We start from the raw sequence: 23308 nt of genomic DNA on the forward strand, positions 1-23308 counted from the left end.
AGGGTTTTCCCTTGTGGCTCAGTGGTAAAGAATCCATCTGCCAATGCAGAAGACATGGGCTCGATGCCTGGGTCTGGAAGATCCCCTGGAGAAGGAAATAACAACCCACTACAGTATTCTTGCCTAGGAAATCCTATGGACAGAGGAGCTGACGGGCTACACTCCATGGGGTCACAAAAGAGTCGGACACGACTTAGTGACTAAACAACGACATCATTTCATTAACATTTTCCTGTAAAGATATTCAATAATCATATTGTGAGGTTAGAAAAACTAGGACATGTATTTTGGAATTCTTCCATTCAATAAGCAAAGCTGTTTTGATGGGAGGACGGGATACAAACTTTTTCTAGAAGAATATCAAGTCCATCACAATATTCAGTAAACACATTCTAAAGACCTACCTTTTCACCACTTGAGTAGAAGAAATAACGCAATCGGACTATGTTACAGTGATCTAGCTTTCTCATGATCTGGAGCTCTCGGTTCTGAAAAGGAAACACATGAAAATATTTTTTAAAGGCTACCTGCTATTCATATTGACTAAGATGCTTCTGAAACAACATTAAGCACTTCAAAGAGCAGGCCACAAATATGTTACTAAAAGGTAACATTCATATGTTACTAAAAAGTATCACCAGTCAGACCATTGCTCTGCAGTTAAGATAAATATAGAAATCGAAAATAAGTGTTCAGAATCCTTTATTGCAATTTGAAAGAACAATTTTACAACCATGAATCTTAGAGTTAAAAGTAGAGCCTATATTTCCCTAAGTTTCACTTTTCTCATAATTCATTTTTACAGTATTGTATAAAAATACTAGTCTTCAATGAAATGAAAAATTTTAAAACTGGTAACCTCACTACAAATAGCTTGAGAAGGAATGGTTTATGTATGCAAGAGATATTTGAAATGAGCTATTATTACTATAATCTTCTGCAACTATAATAATAATCAACTTCTCACCAAACAAATGAATATGGGTACAAAGAAAACTCTCACATGCCCTGTTATCTAAAATGCAGTGAAAAATCTGAGTTAGCCCTATTAGAAGGGCTCAGTTGCTAGAGTTAAAATATGATATACTAGAAGGTGTACAGTCCTGAAAATTTATAGATCACACAATTTTTCCTTTGGGGAGTTTCAAAGTTATGCTTCAAGAAAATAAAACATTAAACAATATGACAACTTCCCAACACTGGAACATAAATTTTGCAGTAATAAATCTGAGGAGTATACATTAATATATATATATATATATATATATAGAGAGAGAGAGAGAGAAGTTAAATTCTAAGAATATACTTAAGTGTCAGAAATCCAGTTAATAAAGTCCAAAATATATAACACAGAAAAAGAATACCAAAATACTTGCTAAATGGACAGAAATATAAAATTTCTGTTAAAATGATGATTTAGAAGAGCTACAATCATAAAGTACATACCTGGGAATTTGGAAGGTAAATGCTATTATGTTTAGAGAATAAGGCCAAAATAAAGGGGCTGGGGATGTATTATGGACAAAAGGCCTAATAAGTAGAACTGTCTTAGAGCAGAGTGGGCTCCAGCTCTTGGAAGATGATAGCACAAATAAACAAACCTTCCTCTTCCCTAGAAACTTTCAGTAAACTTCATGATGGTTCTAGCATGTTCTCTAAAAGGAAATAGGGAACGTAAGATGACTCTCCTTCCGACTCTTTAAACCGATACGAGACCTGGGCTTATGTATACAGTGATACAAAACATCAATCTTTCATTCCATTACTTGCTACGTTTATAGCTGAAGCAATAAACAGAGAAACTCAAGACAGTACAGGATACTCGCTTTAACAAGGATAATATGTAGTATTAGACTCTGCATTCTGACTATTACAGATGACAGAAAATTTTACAAATTTCAAAACTGTCCATTTTCTATTCCAAATTGAGCTGTTTTTTGAAGTATGTCTATATTCTATCAATTCACCTATAGGTAGCTAGCTTTGTGGGAGAAGTGAAGTAAGATAAGACTCCTCTCAGATATTAAGATTGCTTTTTAACATCGACGGCTATATTAAAATAAGCTATTTCTCCAGACCAATTAACCAAGATAACATAGAACTATTAAATAAAATTTCCATGTAATGGAATTTGTATTAAGACTATGCATATAGGGCTTCCCTGGTGGCTAAGCAGTAAAGAATCTGCCTGCAATGCAGGAGATGCAGGAGACGTGGGTTCCATCCCTGGGTTGGGAAGATCCCCTGGTGGAGGGTACAGCAACCCACTAGAGTATTTTTGCCTGGAGAATCCCATGGACGGAGGAGCCTGGTGGGCTACAGTCTAAAGGGTCACAGATAATTAGACACGACTGAAGTGACTGAACGGGTACACATATACTATGCATCTGATCCTTTATCAAAAAGAATATAAGAAAGTATATGGACTCAAATATTTACCTACCCTTACTTCCTGTTCATATTCTACTATTTTTGAAAGGAGGCTTAAAATTTCTCATTTTACAATTGCACTGATCTTACAGGCTAGTAATGTTCAAAATTCTCCAAGCCAGGCTTCAGCAATACGTGAACTGTGAACTACCAGATGTTCAAGCTGGTTTTAGAAAAGGCAGAGGAACCAGAGATCAAATTTCCAACATCCGCTGGATCATCGAAAAAGCAAGAGAGTTCCAGAAAAACATCTATTTCTGCTTTATTGACTATGCCAAAGCCTTTGACTGTGTGGATCACAATAAACTGTGGAAAATTCTGAAAGAAATGGGAATACCAGACCACCTGACCTGCCTCCTGAGAAACCTGTATGCAGGTCAGGCAGCAACAGTTAGAACTGGACATGGAACAACAGACTGGTTCCAAATAGGAAAAGGAGGATGTCAAGGCTGTATATTGTCAGCCTGCTTATTTAACTTACATGCAGAGTACATCATGAGAAATGCTGGGCTCGATGAAGCACAAGCTGGAATCAAGACTGGTAGGAGAAATATGAATAACCTCAGATATGCAGATGACACCACCCTTATGGCAAAAAGTGAAGAAGAACTAAAGAGCCTCTTGATGAAAGTGAAAGAGGAGAGTGAACAAGTTGGCTTAAAGCTCAACATTCAGAAAACTAAGATCATGGCATCTGGTCCCATCACTTCATGGCAAATAGATGGGGAAACAGTGGAAACAGTGTCAGACTTTATTTTTGGGGGCTCGAAAAATCACTGCAGATGGTGACTGCAGCCTTGAAATTAAACTTGCTCCTTGGAAGGAAAGTTATGACCAACCTAGACAGCATATTAAAAAGCATAGACATTACTTTGCCAGCAAAGATCCATCTAGTCAAAGCTATGGTTTTTCCAGTGGTCATGTATGGATGTGAGAGTTGGGCTATAAAGAAAGCTGAGGGCCGAAGAATTGATGCTTTTGAACTTTGGTGTTGGAGAATACTCTTAAGAGTCCCTTAAACTGTGAGGAGATCTAACCAGTCCATCCTAAAGGAAATCAGTCCTTCATTGGAAGGATGGATGCTAAAGCTGAAAACTCCAATACTTTGGCCACCTACTGTGAAGAACTGATTCATTTCAAAAGACCCTAATGCTGGGAAAGGTTGAAGGCAGGAGGAGAAGGGGACGAGAGAGGATGAGATGATTGGATGGCATCACGGACTCAATGGACATGAGTTTGAGTAAACTCTGGGAGCTGGTGATGGACAGGGAGGCCTGGTGTGCTGTAGTCCATGGGGTTGCAAAGAGTCGGACGTGACTGAGCAACTGAACTGAACTCGACTGTCCTCTATAGGCTGAAAGTTTCATGAGGTTAAAAACTTTGTTATTCTTATTCACTGCCATATCCTTAATACTGCAAATGATGCTTGGCACAGAAAAGGTACACTATATTTGTAGAATAACAACTTTTTTTTTCTGTAGAATTCAGTATGTCATGATGCACTAATAAAGAATGACTCAGCAAAAAGTTAGGCTTGGGACAGTTGTATATTAAATGTATCTTAGGCATAGGCATTGTCTAATATTGGCTTGATTAATACTTTAAAAATTGCTCTGTGAAATTTATCTTTTGGATCTTTTCAGTTCAGTTCAGTGGCTCAATCATGAAGTGATGGGACCAGATGCCAGGGAGGGATAAACAATATATTTTCATGTAAAGTAAAAGGACAGATCATGATAGAGAGAAAGGGCTATTATTTTAGATAGGGAAGTCAGAGCAGATCTCACAATGAAGGTTAAGGATCTAAAGACGAATCTAATCATATGAAGATGAGACCCATATGAGGCTATGGGGGGAAAGCACTACAGTTATAGGGAACTTCAAACACAAATGCCCAGAGGTGGGCTTGAAAGTGAAAGTCGCTTAGTTGTATCTGACTTTTTGCGACCCCTGAACTATACAGTCCATGGAATTTTCTAGGCCAGAATACTGGAGTGGGTAGCCTTTCCCTCCTCCAGGGGCTCTTCCCAACTCAGGGATTGAACTCAGGTCTCCTGCATTGCAGACAGACTCTCTACCAGCTGAGCCACAAGGGAAGACCAGAGGTGAACTTGGCATATTCAAAAACAGCTAGAAGGATAATGTGATTTCACCACTGAGTAAAGGAAGAGGCAGGAAGCAAGTACAGAGAGATAGGCAGGACAGTATGTCATATTAACTCTAATGAAACTGAATTCTAAACTAAATGAAAGGAAAGCCAAAGAGGCCAAGCAAATGACATAATCTAATTTACCTTTTTAAATGATCATTTTAAAACTAAAAATAAATTTGGGGGAGAAAGTGGATCACAAGTTGTTTTTTGTTTGAAAGTGGATCAAGAGTTCCATTTGAAATCCTAATATTAGACATCCAAATAAAAATACTGAGGCTCAAGGTAGAAATCTGGGCTGAAATCTGTGTCTAGGAGTCATTTGTATAAAGGGGACTCAAAGCAAGAGGACCTAATAACATCACCTAGGGAAGAAGTTTAGACAAACACACACAAACAACACATTCATATACTGTATCTCTCTGCCAACCGATCTATCCATCTATCCATCCATCCATAGGTATGAAAAGGAGTATATCAAGTGGAGCAATGGATAAAGTAGGATAAAAAACGAGAGGTTACCTTATAGGCCAAGTGAAATAAGTTTTCAGAAAATGGCACTGACCATTTATAGCAAAAGCTGCTGAATAAGAAATTAAGATGAAAGCGTAAGACAAATGGATATGGCAAATGCAGGATGTTAGTGACTCTTACAAGTGTGATTTCAGTAGTGATAAAAGTCTGACTAGTGAATTAACTTGGGGTTGGGAGGGAGACACAGGGAAATAACTAAAAAGTCAGAAGGTTCAAAAAGAAATGAGATTTTTCAGCTCTAGCACAATGAACAGATCAGCAAATTCGCTCCCCAAAACACATATAAAAAGAACTGTATTATAGAAAACAATCATTTCAGGGCTCTGGAAACCAATCAAAATCAACAACAAATCAAGAAGCAATTATTCAAGAAACATAGCTACAATACTGGAGTTAAGACAGTGGGGGCTAGTGATCTTCTTGCTAGTGACCTTCCCTCTCAATCACCTCTCAGCTCAGCCACAGCTCTGCTACCTTGAGAATGTAACACCAGGTAGGGAAAACGACAGACTGCCAGAACATTAAGAAATACAAAGGGAGATCTTGGAAATCAAAGAGGCTAAATAAACTCTCTACATAGCCCTGTGCTGATTTACAGGCTGTGCACACATGGGAGATCCAAGAGGGCCTTCGAGCAAGTAAATGCTGAGGCTGACTTAAAAACTGCCTGAATTTCAAAAGTTTTCCCAATCCATGAACAGAATCATCTAAGAAATGATGGAAGCTTTATAAATTCAAAATATTTGAACACAATCTCTAACCAATAACTGGCTGGTCACTAAGCAATGCAAAGAGTCAAACCCTAAGAAATCAGGCTAAAACATGAAAACTTGAATAACAATTTAACACAGATTTCAGGGGTTTCAAACTGGCAGAAAAAGAGTCTAGATTAGATGCAGGTAAATTACAAAAAAAAAAAAAGGAAAAGAAAGAAAACTCCCAAAACAACAAGTTTCAGGAGGATAAAAAAAAAAGTTAACAGAACCCAGAGTTCTACAATATATTATCTAAAATTTTTCACTGTCTAAAAAAATTGTGAGACATATAAACAATAGGGAAAGTTGATCTATACTCAGGTTAAAAAAGAAAAGGAGCCAACAGAAATTGACTCTGGGTGGACACAGCCATTGGATTTAGCAGACAAAAATAAAAAACTGCTATTATGTTCAAAGAATGTTAAGCTTCTCAACACTAGCCTTGACAATGAGTTTTTATATTTGACACCAAAAGCAAAAGCAACAAAAACAAAAGTAAGCAAATGGGACTATCTCAAATTAAAAAACTTCTGCAAAGGAAATCATCAACAAAATGAAAAGACAACCTATGAAATGGGATAAAACATTTGCAAATCATGTATTAGGATAAGGGGTTAATATCCAAAATATAAAGAACTCCTACAACTTAAGAGAAAAACTTTCAAATAACCTAATTTAAAAACGGGTAAAGGACTTGAATAGATATTTTTCCAAAAAAGACATACAGATGGCCAACAATATATGAAAAGATGGCTTAACATCATTAATTATCAGGGAATGCAAATCAAAACCCCACCTCTTAGAATGGATATTACCAAAAAGGGGCAAGAAATAAGCAGTGTTGGAAAACAACAGAATGGGAAAGACTAAAGATCTCTTCAAGAAAATTAGATACACCAAAGGAACATTTCATGCAAAGATGGGCTCGATAAAGGATAGAAATGGTATGGACCTAACAGAAGCAGAAGATATTAAGAAGAGATGGCAAGAATACACAGAAGAACTCGACAAAAAAGATCTTCACGACCAAGATAATCACGATGGTGTTATCACTCACCTAGAGCCAGACATCCCGGAATGTGAAGTCAAGTGGGCCTTAGAAAGCACCACTACAAACAAAGCTAGTGGAGGTAATGGAATTCCAGTTGAGCTCTTTCAAATCCTGTAAGATGATGCTGTGAAAGTGCTGCACTCAATATGCCAGCAAATTTGGAAAACTCAGCAGTGGCCACAGGACTGGAAAAGGTCAGTTTTCATTCCAATCCCAAAGAAAGGCAATGCCAAAGAATGCTCAAACTACCACACAATTGCACTCATCTCACACGCTAGTAAAGAAATGCTCAAAATTCTCCAAGCCAGGCTTCAGCAATACGTGAACTGTGAATTACCAGATGTTCAAGCTGGTTTTAGAAAAGGCAGAGGAACCAGAGATCAAATTGCCAACATCTGCTGGATCATCAAAAAAGCAAGAGAGTTCCAGAAAAACATCTATTTCTGCTTGATTGACTAAGCCAAAGCCTTTGACTGTGTGGATCACAATAAACTGTGGAAAATTCTTCAACAGATGGGAATACCAGACCACCTGACCTGCCTCTTGAGAAACCTATAAGCAGGTCAGGAAGCAACAGTTAGAACTGGACATGGAACAACAGACTGGTTCCAAATAGGAAAAGGAGGATGTCAAGGCTGTATATTGTCACTCTGCTTATTTAACTTATATGCAGACTACATCATGAGAAATGCTGGGCTGGAAGAAGCACAAGCTGGAATCAAGATTGCCAGGAGAAATATCAATAACCTCAGATATGCAGATGACACCACCCTTATGGCAGAAAGTGAAGAGGAACTCAAAAGCCTCTTGATGAAAGTGAAAGAGGAGAGTGAACAAGTTGGCTTAAAGCTCAACATTCAGAAAACGAAGACCTTGGCATCTGGTCCTATCACTTCATGGCAAATAGATGGGGAAACAGTGGAAACAGTGTCAGACTTTATTTTGGGGGGGGCTCCAAAATCACTGCAGATGGTGACTGCAGCCATGAAATTAAAAGACGCTTACTCCTTGGAAGGAAAGCTATGACCAATTTTGACAGCATATTAAAAAGCAGAGACATTATTTTGCCAACAAAGGTCCATCTAGTCAAGGCTATGGTTTTTCTAGTGGTCATGTATGGATGTGAGAGTTGGACTGTGAAGAAAGCTGAGTGCTGAAGAACTGATGCTTTTGAACTGTGGTGTTGGAGAAGACTCTTGAGAGTTCCTTGGACTGCAAGGAGATCCAACCAGACCATTCTAAAGGAGAGCAGTCCTGGATGTTCTTTGGAAGGACTGATGCTAAAGCTGAAACTCCAATACTTTGGCCACCTCATGTGAAGAGCTGACTCATTGGAAAAGACTGTGATGCTGGGAGGGATTGGGGGCGGGAGGAGAAGGGGACGACAGAGGATGAGATGGCTGGATGGTATCACCAACTCGATGAACATGACTTTGCGTGAACTCTGGGAGCTGGTGATGGACAGGGAGCCTGGCGTGCTGCGATTCATGGGGTCGCAAAGAGTTGGACACGAATGAGCAACTGAACTGAACTGAACCTGAAGCAAACTGTAATACATTGAAATGTACATTGTAATTCCTAAAGCAGCCACTAAGAAAATAATTATTTTAATATAAAAATCAACACTGGACCTAAAATGGTACACTAAAAAACTTGTTCAACAAAAAAGGAGGCAATAAATGAGAATCGAGGACCAGGGACAACATGAGAGGCCTTCCCTGGTGGTGCAGTGGATAAGAATCTCCCTGCCATGCAGGGAGAAGCCATTGCAACGAGAAGCCCTTGCACTGCAACAAAGAGTAGCCCTGCCTGCTGCAACTAGAGAAAGCCCCCCCCCAGAACAACAAAGACCCAGCACAGCCAAACAGAAATAAATAATTTTTAAAGAATACATGAGAGACACAGAAAACAAAAAGCAACATGGTAGAGGCAATTTCTTCTTTTTTTTTTAATTTATATTTTTGGAGGCTAATTACTTTACAATATTGTATTGGTTTTCCTATACATTGACATGAATCCGCCACAGGTGTACATGTGTTCCCCATCCTGAACCCCTCTCCCACCTCCCACCCCATCCCATCTCTCTGGGTCATCCCAGTGCACCAGCCCTGAGCACCCTGTCTCATGCACCAAACTTGGACTGGTGATCCATTTCACATATGATAATATACATGTTTCAATGCCATTGTCCCAAACCATCTCACCCTCACCCTCTCCCACGGAGTCCAAAAGACTGTTTTATACATCTGTGTCTCTTTTGCTGTCTCGCATACAGGGTTATCATTACCATCTTTCTAAATTCCATATATATGCGTTAGCATATGTATTGGTATTCCTCTTTCTGGCTCTACTTCACTCTGTATAACAGGCTCCAGTTTCATCTACCTCATGAGAAAGGATTCAAATGTATTCTTTTTAATGGCTGAGTAATATTGCATTGTGTATATGTACCACAGCTTTCTTATCCATTGTCTGCTGATGGACATCAGGTTGCTTCCATGTCCTGGCTATTATAAACAGTGCTGCAATGAACATTGGGGTACACGTGTCTCTTTCGATTCTGGTTTCCTCAGTGTGTATGCCCAGCAGTGGGACTGCTGGGTCATGCTGCTGCTACTGCTGCTGCTAAGTCGTGTGAGTCCTGTCCGACTCTGCAACCCCAAAGACGGCAGCCCACCAGGCTCCTCTGTCCCTGGGATTCTCCAGGCAAGAACAATGGAGTGGGTTGCCATTTCCTTCTCCAATGCATGAAAGTGGAAAGTGAAAGTGAAGTCGCTCAGTCATGTCCGACTCTTAGCAGCCCCATGGACTGTATAGCCTACCAGGCTCCTCCATCCATGGGATTTCTCAGGCAAGAGTACTGGAGTGGGGTGCGACTGCCTTCTCCATGCTGGGTCATACGGCAGTTCTATTTCCAGTTTTTTAAGGAATTTCCACACTGTTCTCCATAGTGGCTATACTAGTTTGCATTCCCACCAACAGTGTAATAGGGTTTCCTTTTCTCCACACCCTCTCCAGCATTTATTGCTTGTAAACTTTTGGATAGCAGCCATTCTGACTGGCATGATATGGTACCTCATTGTGGTTTTGATTTGCATTTCTCTAATAATGAGTGATGTGAGCATCTTTTCATGTGTTTGTTAGCCATCTGTATGTCTTCTTTGGAGAAATGTCTGTTTAGTTCTTTGGCCCATTTTTTGATTGGGTCATGTATTTTTCTGGAATTGACCTGCAGGAGTTGCTTGTATATTTTTGAGATTAATTCTGTGTCAGTTGGTTCGTTTGCTATTATTTTCTCCCATTCTGAAGGCTGTCTTTTCACCTTGCTTATACTTTCGTTTGTTGTGCAAAAGCTTTTAATTTTAATTAGGCCCCATTTGTTTATTTTTGCTTTTATTTCCAATATTCTGGGAGGTGGGTCATAGAGGATCCTGCTGTGATTCATGCTGGAGAGTGTTTTGCCTATAAGTTTAGATCTTTAATCCATTTTGAGTTTATTTTTGTGTATGGTGTTAGAAAGTGTTCTAGTTTCATTTTTTTACAAGTCATTGTAAAAAACGTTGTACAACATCACAAATGGATGTTGAATTTTGTCAAAGGCTTTTTCTGCATCTATTGAGATAATCATATGGCTTTTATTTTTTAATTTGTTAATGTGGTATATTACATTGATTGATTTGTGGATACTGAAGAATCCTTGCATCCCTGGGAAAAAGCCCACTTGGTCATGATGTATGATCTTTCTAATATGTTGTTGGATTCTGTTTGCTAGAATTTTGTTAAGGATTTTTGCATCTATGTTCATCAGTGATATTGGCCTATAGTTTTCTTCTTTTGTGGCATCTTTGTCTGGTTTTGGTATTAGGGTGATGGTGGCCTCGTAGAATGACTTTGGAAGTTTATCTTCCTCTGCAATTTTCTGGAAGAGTTTGAGTACGATAGGTGTTAGCTCTTCTCTAAATTTTTGGTAGAATTCAGCTGTGAAGCCATTGGGTCCTGAGCTTTTGTTTGCTGGAAGATTTCTAACTACAGTTTCAATTTCCATGCTTGTGATGGGTCTGTTAAGATTTCCATTTTTTCCTGGTTCAGTTTTGGAAAGTTGTACTTTTCTAAGAATTTGTCCATTTCTTCCAAGTTGTCCATTTTATTGGCATGTTGTTTGTTGTGATCTCTCCATTTTCTTTTCTAATTTTGTTGATTTGATTTTTCTCCCTTTGTTTCTTGATGAGTCTGGCTAATAGCTTGTCAATTTTATTTAACTTCTCAAAGAACCAGCTTTTGGCTTTGTTGATTTTTGCTATGGTCTCTTTTGTTTCTTTTGCCCTAATTTTTAAGATTTCTTTCCTTCTACTAACACTGGGGTTCTTCATTTCTTCCTTTTCTAGTTGCTTTAGGTGTAGAGTTAGGTTATTTATTTGACTTTTTTCTTGTTTCTTGAGGTAAGCCTGTATTGCTATAAATCTTCCCCTTAGCACTGCTTTTACAGTGTCCCATAGGTTTTGGGTTGTTGTGTTTTCATTTTCATTCATTTCTATGCATATTTTGATTTCTTTTTTGATTTCTTCTGTGATTTGTTGGTTATTCAGCAGCGTGTTGTTCAGCCTCCATATGTTGGAATTTTTAATAGTTTTTCCCCTGTAATTGATATCTAATCTTAACTGTATTGTGGTCAAAAAAGATGCCTGGAATGATTTCAGTTTTTTTGAATTTACCAAGGCTAGATTTATGGCCCAGGATGTGATCTATCCTGGAGAAGGTTCCATGTGCACTTGAGAAAAAGGTCAAATTCACTGTTTTGGGGTGAAATGTACTATAGATATCAATTAGGTCTAACTGGTCTATTTTATCATTTAAAGTTTGTGTTCCCTTGTTACTTTTCTGTTTAGTTGATCTATCCATAGGTGTGAGAGGGGTATTAATGCTCCTACTATTATTGTGTTATTATTAATTTCCCCTTTCATACTTGTTAGCATTTGTCTTACATATAGCAGTGCTCCTATGTTGGGTGCATATACATATTTCCAGCCCTTCACTTTCAGTCTGTTGTGTCCCTTGTTTTGAGGTGGGTCTCTTGCAGATAACATATACAGGGGTCTTGTTTTTGTATCCATTCAGCCAGTCTTTGTCTTTTGGTTGGGGCATTCAATCCATTTACATTTAAGGTAATTATTGATAAGTATGATCCCGTTGCCATTTACTTTATTGTTTTGGGTTCGTTTTTATACACCCTTTCTGTGTTTCCTGTCTAGAGAAGATCCTTTAGTATTTGTTGGAGAGCTGGTTTGGTGGTGCTGAATTCTCTCAGCTTTTGCTTGTCTATAAAGCTTTTGGTTTCTCCTTCATATTTGAATGAGATCCTTGCTGGGTACAGTAATCTGGGCTGCAGGTTATTTTCTTTCATCACTTTTAGTATGTCCTGCATTACCCTCTGGCCTGAAGAGTTTCTATTGAAAGATCAGCTGTTAACCTTATGGGAATCCCCTTGTGTGTTATTTGTTGTTTTTCCCTTGCTGCTTTTAATATTTGTTCTTTGTGTTTGATCTTTGTTAATTTGATTAATATGTGTCTTGGGGTGTTTCACCTTGGGTTTATCCTCTTTGGGACTCTCTGGGTTTCTTGGACTTGGGTGACTATTTCCTTCCCCATTTTAGGAAAGTTTTCAACTATTATCTCCTCTTTTCTCATGGCCTTTTTTTTGTCATCTTCTTCTGGGACTTCTATGATTCAAACGTTGGGGTCTTTAACATTGTCCCAGAGGTCTCTGAGGTTGTCCCCATTTCTTTTAATTCTTTTTTCCTCTCTGTTTCATTTATTGCTACCATTCTACCTTCTACCTCACTAATCCTATATTCTGCCTCCGTTATTCTACTGTTGGTTCCCTCCAGACTGTTTTTTATCTCATTTATTGCATTATTCATTATATATTGACTTTTTTATTTCTTCTAAGTCCTTTTAACATTTCTCTCATCTTCTCGATCCTTGTCTCCAGGCTATTTATCTGTAACTCCATTTTGTTTTCAAGATTTTGCATCATTTTCACTATCACTATTTGGAATTCTTTATTAGGTAGATTCCCTATCTCTTCCTCTTTTGTTTGGTTTGGTGGGCATTTATCCTGTTCTTTTACCTGCTGGGTATTTCTCTGCCTTTTCATCTTGTTTATATTGCTGTGTTTGGGGTGGCCTTTCCGTATTCTGGCAGTTTGTGGTTTCTCTTTATTGTGGAGGTTCCTCACTGTGAGCGGGGTTGGATGTGTGGCTTGTCAAGGTTTCCTGGTTAGGGAAGCTTGTGTTGGTGTTCTGGTGGATGGAGCTGGATTTCTTCTCTCTGGAGTGCACTGAAGTATCCAGAAATGAGTTCTGAGATGTCAGTGGGTTTGGTGTGACTCTGGGCAGCCTATATATTGAAGCTCAGGGCTACGTTCCTGTATTGTTGGAGAATTTGCATGGCATGTCTTTCCCTGGAACTTGTTGGCCCTTGGGTGGTGCTTGGTTTCCATGTAGATATGAAGGCGTTTGATAAGCTCCTATCGATTAATGTTCCCTGGAGTCAGGAGTTCTCTGGTGTTCTCAGGATTTGGACTTAAGCCTTCCGCCTCTGGTTTTCAGTCTTATTCTTACAGTAACTTCAAGACTTCTCCATCTGTACAGCACTGATGATAAAACATCTCGGTTAATGATGAAAAGTTTCTCCACAGGGAGGGACACCCAGAGAGGTACACAGAGTTACATGGGGAAGAGAAGAGGGAGGAGGGAGATAAAGGTGACCAGGAGGAGAAGAGGGGGAATCAAAACAGGAGAGAGTAAGCTAGCCAGTAATCACTTCCCTATGTGCTCTCCACAGTCTGGATTTCTCAGAGATGTTCATGGAGTCACATAGAGAAAAGAAGAGGGAGGAAGGAGTCAGAGGTGGCCAGGAGGATAAAAGGGGAAATCAAAAGGAGAAAGAGAGATCCAGCCAGTAATCAGTTCCCTAGGTATTCTCCATAACTCGGAACACACAAAGAGATTCACAGAGTTGGGTAGAGAAGAGAAGGGGGAGGGAAGAGATAGAGGCAACCTGCTGGAGAAAAAGGAGAGTCTAAAGGGGGAGAGAGCAATCCAGTTAGTAATCTCACTCCCAAGTAAAAATGGGTACTGAAGATTGGGTTCTTAAAGGTACAAATTTGATAACAAATACCAAAAAGCAAAGATTAAAAACCTAGAGTAGAGGTTAAAATTCTCAAAAATACAATATTAAAAAACAAAGTCACAAAAATTTTATATATATATATATATATATAAAAAAAACATGAAGTTTGCTTTAAAAAATGGGTCTTTTTTTTTGCAAAGTAATAGTAGGTTATAAAAATGAAAATTAAAGGACTGACCAAGTGAAGTTGCTTAGTTGTGTCCGACTCTTTGCGACCCCATGGACTATAGCCTACCACGTTCCTCCATCCATGGGATTTTCCAGGCAAGAGTACTGGAGTGGGTTGCCATTTCCTTCTCCAGAGGATCTTCCTGACCCAGGGATTGAGCCCAGGTCTCCCGCATTGTAGGCAGATGCTTTACCGTCTGAGCCACAAGGGAATAGAGGACTTAAAAATTACAAAAAAAATTTTAATTAAAAAAATGATAATAGTAAAAATATATCTAGGACTTTCTCTGGTGGTGTTGCGGACAGTGTGGGGTCAGTTCATTTTCAGATAGTTCCTTGATCCGGCTTATTCTTCTGCAGGGGAAATTTCAATCAAATGAAAAACTATATAAAATACAATTAAGCATACAATCAAAGTCAGGTTGTCGGACTAGATAAGAAAAGAAGCAAGCTTCAACTACATTCTTTTGGTAACAGGCATGCTTCGTAGTCAGATTCAAAGACAACAGCTTGAGCATAAAAATATGGGAAAAGATATACCATGCAAAGAGCAACAAATGAGATGTGGAATGGCAATGTTATTAGTAGACAAAGTAAATTTTAAGAGAGCTAGAAATATTCCCATTTCTTACAAGATAAAGCCTAAATCACTTCATAATCCAATCCCTCTTTATCAACTCAATCTTTTCCTCCACTCAAGGCCAATGTGGTAACTAGACCCCACTTCTCACTCTTTGAGTGTTATCATTTCATTCCGAATTTTAAGCCACTCATCACATTTAGCATGACTGGAATGTCTCTACCCTCCCTTCCTCCTACACACTTTCTACCCATCCTTTAAGTTCCTATTAAACTCCCATCTCTTTCACAAGGCCATCTCCAGCTTCCCCCACTCACACTAATCTTTTCCAACATCTAAATTACTTAGCACCTAAGAATTATTTTGGATATAATCTCTTGGCTTTGTTTTACTTTACAACTATAATTCAATACTATTATATAACATACTGCTTTTCAAAAAGTAGCTTATGAAAATCAGATATTATATCACTGGAGACATACACACAACTTGCCCAACCAGCTTACTCTAAATGCCTGAAGAGCCACATATGAATTTTGTCTCTATTAATACATCACCCACAGGGCTCTCAAACCCTGGCCAAATTCACCTTATTTTCTAGACAGTGAAGTAGCTAGGGCTTCGTCTCTCACCTCTTTTCAGCTATCTCAACTACCTCTTACAGTGTCAGGTCTTCAAGGCTGATGACTCCCAGTGTTATACTGCCAGACCATATCATCTCTCCTGTGTACTCCAAAATCTTTGAGCCAACTGCCTACTTGACAACTCTAATGCACATCTTAATGTGACCCAGCATGAGCAGAATCCCTCATCTTCCTTAAACCCATTCAACCCACAGGCTTCAGGTTTTGGTGTTGACAACTCTACCGTTCCAGCTGTGCAGGCCAAAAATTCTGAAGTCTTGATTCCTCTCTCTCTCTGACCTCACCTTCAATCTGTCAAGAAATACTGTTGACTTCACCTACAAAATATATTCAAGATCACAACAACCGTACTCTGAAGCATTTAACAGAAATGGAAATTTATGTTTACACAAAAACCCTGCAGCTGAATGTTCACAGTTTTATTCAATAGCTACCAGATGTCTTTCAATGGGTGAATGGATAAACAAATTACAGTAAATCCATACTATGGAATACCAGTTAGTAATTTAAAAAAGAGAGAACTAACCACTGACACATGCAACAGCTTTGGTGAATCTATAGAGAATTATGCTGAGCAAATACAGCCGATCTCAAGAGGTTACATACTATATATGATTTCATTTATACAGCACTCTTGAAATAACATTAGAGAAATGGGGAACAGGTCACTGATTGTTGCATGGGGTTAAACTGGAGTTTAGGAGTGGAGAGATGGTGGGAGAGAAATGAGTATGGTTATGAAAGGGCAAAAGAGGGTCCTTGGTGGAACTGTTCCATATCTTGACATTGGTAGTAAATATACAAACCTATACATATAATAAAATTGGGTAGAATTAAATACACACACACACACACACACATACACAGTAGTATAAGAAAATATGGAGAATGTGAACAAGACTGCTGGATCACACTAATGTCAATAATCCTGGTTGATACTGCACTATAGTTTTGCAAGATGTTATCAACTGAGGAAAACTGGGGAAGAGGTATAGTATTGTGTTAGTATTAACTGCATGGTTATCTACAACTATCTCAATATAAAAACTATGTGTGTATGTGTATGAATGTATGTGTATCTCCAGGATTTGATCATTTCTCAACACCTCCCTAGTGCAAGTCTATTTGGAATCTTTTGCTTAAATTACTAAACAACTTCCTAAATGGTCTTTCAACTTCCTGTTACGTTCCATATGCTCAACAAAGTAGGCAGAGTGGTCTTATATTCTAAAATGTAAGGCAGGGGATTTCCCTGGTGGTCTACTGGTTTAGAATCTGCCTGCCAGTGCAGGGCACACAAGTTCGATTCCTGACCTGGAAATATTACACATGTCATGAGGCAACTAATAAGCCCATGCACCAGAATCCATGAGCTCTAGCTACTGAAGCCTGCACACCTAGAGCCTGTGCTCTGCAATGACAGAAGCCACCAAAATGTGAAGCCCACGCACTGCAATTAGAGAGTAGCCCCTGCTCACATCTACAGAAAGCCGGGGCACAGCAACAAAGACACAGTGCAGCCAAAAATAAAAATAATTTAATTTCAAAAAAGATCTAAGTCAGATCATGGTTATCTCTCTGATTAAAATCTCTAGTAGCTCCCCACTCTGAACAGAGTGAAAGCCAAAAATCCTTACTATGGCTAACAAGGCTCCTACCAATTGCCCCCTCCCCCACCCCTCACTATCCTCACTCAGTGACCTCACTACTTGATGCTCCCTCACTTCCCACCTATCATACTAACTGTCTCCCTGTTCCTCACGTACTTCAGAAACCCTGTAAGTTTTTGTATTTGCTATTCCCTCCATCTGGAGCACCTTTTCCTTAGTATCTAAATGTCTAGTCCCTTTCACAGACTTCATTGTTTCCTCAAATGCCACATTGTTACACCTTAAGTACTCATTCTTAGCATTCCTTCTCTTTCCTCTTCGCTTTTCCTCCTCTCCAGAACAACAAATCATTGAAAATATTGTATCTATTTCAGATATTTATTCATTATTGTCCACCTCTTCCCATTAATAGATTTTTGTTTTATCCAATGTTGTCTTATCCCCCAAACCTAGAACAAAACCCAAGTCAGAAGAAGTACTCAATAATCAACTGTTGAATGATTTAAATTGATGACATAAAATAATAACTCTATTGACAAAAATGATACATCACAACGATGTACTTCATTGTAAGAAATTTCACAGCCAGTCAAAATAATGAAGGAGGAACTACAAAGATGAGTAAATTTTCAAATTATGAACCCCTCAACCCCTCATATCACAAAAACTCCGCCCCTTTTCAGGAGAATAAAGCTGTGATACCTACCTTCTTTAAAAATCACTCACCAACTTAATATTCAAGACAAGACATAGTAAAGGGCCCTATACTCAAAGGGCAATGATGCAGGCCTGAAAATAACCCCCTTCGGCCATGTTCTAGCCCATGAAAAAGTATATACATATTTCTTCATTGACATATACTCTTAAGTTTGTCAATGAAAGAATATACTTATGTGTCAATGAAAGAAATAAAGAGTATATGTCAACGAAAGAACTCAGGAAGCTACAATTACCTTAATAAAGCCTTGCAAGATGCACTAATGTGCATGGAATTCTCCAGGCAAGAATACTGGAGTGGGTTGCCATGCCCTCATCCAGGGCTCTTCTAGACCCAAGGATTGAACCCAGGTCTCTTGCAGTGTAGATAGACTCTTTTTACTGTCTGAGTCACCAGGGAAGGATGAGGTTAGAACTGGCTATTTCCCTTCCTCTACTTGGAATTCTAGAGAAGGACAGAGTTGGGCATTTCTTTTCCTCCCAGTTCAGTTACCTCTGATAGAATAGTTTTTGGTTTTGTTTTTGTTTTTTTTAAGGGAAGTCTTAAGAAGAAGAGAGCTCTAGGTCCATTTTAAAATTACTACTTTTTTCTTCATCCTGCTTCCAGCAGATATTTTGTAGCTCTTCACTGTGAGAACCTGGTAGGTCTCTCAGAGGTAAAACTGAGAAAAGTGAGGTGGTGGCACAGTAAATTTCTGTGACCCTGGGTTAGGCAAAGATTCTTAGATATTAACACCAGAGCGCACACACACACACACACAAAGAAAAATTAGATAAATTGGGTTTCATCAAAATGAAAAACACATGTGCTTCAAAGGAAACTATCAAGAAAGTTGAGAGATAACCTACAAACTGAAGAAAACATTTGTAAATTATATACCTGCAACGGGTCAGTATCCAGAATTAAGAACTCTATTCAACAATGAAGAGATAAATACATCTATTTTTAAATAAGCAAAGGAAGGACTTCTGGTCTCCAGTTTGGCATAGAAGCTTGGAAGTTGTCCCTCCCATCTTCACAAGAGCTGAACAAACTGAAAACCAAAGCTCTTCTTAATTCCATCAGAGAATTGATGTCACAAAGCAAGATGCTTCCCTAAAAGCTGCAGACAAACAGGCAGAGACACAGAATCACAGCTTATTGGAGGAGAAGCCCAGGAGCAGAAATTGCCTGTGGAACCACTGCAGCCCAGGAAAACTTAAACTTTATCTGACAGAGGTGCAAGTGTGAACAAAACTCAGAGTTTAAAACTCCAGTGGGTAGACCACACTTTCCTCAGTTTTATCTCCAGGACACCTAGACAGTGTATTAAAAAGCAAATATATCACTGTGCTGACAAAGGTCCATATAGTCAAAGCTATGGTTTTTCTAGCAGTCATGCATGGATGAGAGAGTTGGACTATAAAAAGGTTGAGCGTCAAAGAACTGATGCCTTCAGACCATGGTGCTAGAGAGGGCTCTTGAGGGTCCCATGGACTGCAAGGAGATCAAACCTGTCAATCCTAAAGGAAATCAACCTTGAATGTTCATTGGAAGGACTGATGCTACAGCTCCAATATTTTGATCACCTGATGCAAAGAATCGACTCACTGGAAAAGACCTTGATGCTGGGGAAGACTGAAGGCAAAAGGAAAAAAGGGTGGCAGAGGATGAGATGGTTAGACAGCATAACTGACTCAATGAACATGAATCTGAGCAAACTCCAGAGGACAGTGAAGATGAAGGAAGCCTGGTATGCTGTAGCCCACGGGGTCACAAAGAGTTGGTCACGACTTAACAACTGAACAACAACAATATAATAGCAGAGAAATATAATGAACAGAAATGCATGGCTCAGACTTTATTTAAGAAGAGTTTTCTGAGGAAACCCAAAGACAAAAGGAGAGACAAAGTGAGACACTGGAAAAAAATTTTAACTTCTGACACCTATAGCTACAAGTAAACAATGATAATAAATCTAACTCTGGCCAGATAAACACAAAATCTCATGCTAAAGGTTTATTTACTTAAGTGACTTTTACTCAGTATATTATGTTCAGTTTTCATTATAACATTACAAAGAATACTAAAAGACAAAAATCAGCGTGGCTACATAGAGAGTAGGCATTCTAGAACCAAACACAACAGAGATTTTGGAATTATCAGACTAAGAATTTAAAACAACTATGAGTATTATGCTAAGGACTTTAATTTAAAAAGTAGATAATACACAAAAACAGATGGGTAACGTATACAGAGAAATTCAGAAACCCTAAGGAAGACTCAAAAGAAATAAGAAAGACTGTAACAGAAATTAACAATGCCTCTGATGAGTTCATCATATAGTGGACATGGCCAAGTAAGGAATTAGTGAGCTTGAAGAAATGTCAATGGAAACTCCCAAAATTGACATGCAAAGAGAAAAAAGAATGAAAAAGAGACAGGACAGAATATCAAAGTACAATGCAGCACAATTACAAAAGGTATAGCATATGCATAATAGAAATAACAGGAAAAACAAATGAAAACAGCATTTGAAGCGATAATTGAGACTTTCTCAAAAATTAATGTCAAAGACTAGACCACAGATGCAGAAAGAGGACAAATACCAAAAAATCTATACCTAGGTATATCATATTTAAAATGCAAAAGATCAAAGACAAAGGGGAAATCTTGAAAGAAGCAAGAGGAGGGCAAAGAAAACCTCACCTATTGACAAGCAAAGATAAGAATCACACTCAACTTCTCTTCAAAAGTCATGCAAACAAGAGTACAGTAAAATAAAGTGTTGAAAGAAAAAAAAAAAAACCCACAAGAATAATTTTGCTTTGTACCCAGGAAAATTATTCTTCAAATGTAAAGGAGAAATAAAGACTTTTCTCAGAAAAACAAAAATTGACAGAATGTGTCAACAGTAGACATGTCATCCAGGAAAGGTTAAAATGCAAAATTCATCAAAAGAAAAATGACACAGGTAAGATAGGGTCTGCAAAAAGAAACAGCGTGAGAAAAAGTTGATCTTTTTACCAGTTAGTTGATCTAACAAGTAACCATTTGTTCAAACAAATAATAGTAACAATGCATTCAGTGATGACATCTTATAAATGAGTGATATTAATGACAGCAGTGTCATAAGGAATGGAAAGGAGGAATTAGGAATACTGTGCCATCAGGTACTTTCACTATCAATGCAGCAGTATGGTGTTAATTGAAAATGGACGTCAAAAGGTGTAAAACGTACAACCATAGACTCAAGTATAACCATGAAAAAAGGTTTAGAAGTATAAAAAATATGCTGAGAGGAGAAAGAATTGTCTAAAATGCTCAGTTAAAAACAGAGTAAGAAAAAAAAAGACAAAAGAATAAACAAAGAACAACTTCAATGAATAGAAACAGTTACAAATATAGCAAAAATATGATTCAACTATATTAATAATCTCTTTAAACATGAGTGCCATAAATGTACCACATGAAAGACAGACTGTGAGTGGATTGAAAAAAAGCAAAAACAGAAAAACATTTAAGTTGCACAACTAGCTATAAATCAGTTATACCACAAATTTAAAACATAAAAAAAAGTTTTAAAAAGCCCCAATTCTATATTAATCAGAAAGAAATCCATTTAAAATTCACACATTGTAAAAGACACAGATACATTAAAAGCAGAGATGGAGGGCTTCCCTGGAGGCTCAGTGGTAAAGAATCTACCTGCCAACACAGAAGACACGAGTTTGATCACTGATCTGGGAAGATCCCATATGCCACAGAGCAACTAAGTCCGTGCACCACAACTACTGAACCTGTGCTCTGAAGCCAGGGAGCCACAACTACTGAGCCCACCTGCTGCAACTACTGAAGCCCACACATCCTAGAGCTCATGCTCCACAAGGGAAGTCACTGTAATGAGAAGCCCACTCACTGCAACCAGAGAGGAGCCCCTGCTCGCCACGACTAGAAAAAAGCTCATGCAGCAACAAAGACCCATGACAGCCAAAAACAAATTAACTCATTAATTTCTTTAAAACAGCAGGCATGGAAACATCAAGAAAAGTGCAGACCAACATTGCTGATAGATACTGATGTAAAAGCTGTCAATAAAATATTAGCAAACAAAACTCTAAAACTCACTGAAAGGATTATATACCATTACCAAAATTTTACAACTTCTTATTTTATATTGGAGTACACTTAATTAACAATGTTGTGATAGTTTCAGGTGTATAGCAAAATGATTCAGAAGATCTTGTACGTCTTCGTCATTTTTGGTATTAGTGCTTGGAGCACAGACTTGGATTACTGTGACGCTGAATGGTTTGCCTTGGAAAGGAACCGAGATTATTCTCTTGTTTTTGAGAACTACACCCAAGAAATGCATTTCAGGCTCTTTTGTTGACTATTAGGGCTACTTCTTTTCTTCTAAGAGATTCTTGCCCACAGTAGTAGATATAATGGTCATCTTAATTAAATGCACCCATTCTCGTCCATTTTAGTTTCAGTTCAGTCACTCAGTTGTGTTCAACACTTTGTGACCCCATGGACTGCAGCATGCCAGGCTTCCCTGTCCATCACCAACTCCTGGAGCTTGCTCAAACTCATGTCCATCCAGTCAGTGATGCCATCCAACCATCTCATCCTCTGTCGTCCCCTTCTCCTCCTACCTTCAGTCTTTCCCAGCATCAGGGTCTTTTCCAATGAGTCAGTTCATTGTATCAGGTGGCCAAAGTATAGGAGTTTCAGCTTTAGCATCGGTCCTTCCAATGAACATTCAGGACTGACTTCCTTTAGGATTGATTGATTTGATCTCCTTATAGTCCAAGGGACTCTCAAGAGTATTCTCCAACACCACAATTCAAAAGCATCAATTCATCGGTGCTCAGCTTTCTTTATAGTCCAACTCTCACATCCATACATGACTACTAGAAAAACCATAGCTTTCACTAAAGGGCCCACTGTTGGTAATGTCTCTGCTTTTAATATGCTTTCTAGGTTGGTCATAGCTTCTCTTCCAAGAAGCAAGTGTCTTTTCATCTCCTGGCTGCAGTCACCATCTGCAGTGATTATGGAGCCCAAGAAAATAAAGTCTGTTACTGTTTCCACTGTGTCCCCATCTGTTTGCCATGAACTGATGGGACCAGATGCCATGATCTTCGTTTTCTGAATGTTGAGTTTTAAGCCAACTTTTTCACTCTCCTCCTTCACTTTCATCAAGAGGCTCTTTAGTTCTTCTCTGCTTTCTGCCATAAGAGTGGTGTTATCTGCATATCTGAGGTTATTGATATTTCTCCCAGCAGTCTTGATTCCAGCTTGTGTTTCATCCATCCTGGCATTTCGCATGATGTACTCTGCATATAAGTTAAATAAAAAAGGTGACAATACACAGCCTTGACATACTCCTTTCCCAATTTGGAACCAATCTGTTGTTCCATGTCCAGTTCTAACTGTTGTTTCTTGACCTGCATACAGATTTCTTAGGAGGCAGGAAAGGTGGTCTGGTATTCC

The 23308-nt window shown here is 38.6% G+C and overlaps 1 protein-coding gene across 5 annotated transcripts in view; it reads right to left on the reverse strand.

The window, feature by feature from the left end:
• GSK3B (glycogen synthase kinase 3 beta) overlaps nt 1-23308 on the reverse strand; it is a 220797-nt gene that overhangs the window by 103051 nt on the left and 94438 nt on the right. For all 5 annotated transcript variants that reach the window (XM_061399627.1, XM_061399550.1, XM_061399795.1 and 2 more), the window contains exon 3: nt 405-488. In XM_061399627.1, the coding sequence (XP_061255611.1) occupies nt 405-488 (84 nt within the window). The remainder of the gene's footprint in view (nt 1-404; nt 489-23308) is intronic.

The sequence above is a fragment of the Bos javanicus genome, chromosome 1, assembly GCF_032452875.1.
Source record: "Bos javanicus breed banteng chromosome 1, ARS-OSU_banteng_1.0, whole genome shotgun sequence".
Classification (NCBI taxonomy): Eukaryota; Metazoa; Chordata; class Mammalia; order Artiodactyla; family Bovidae; genus Bos; species Bos javanicus.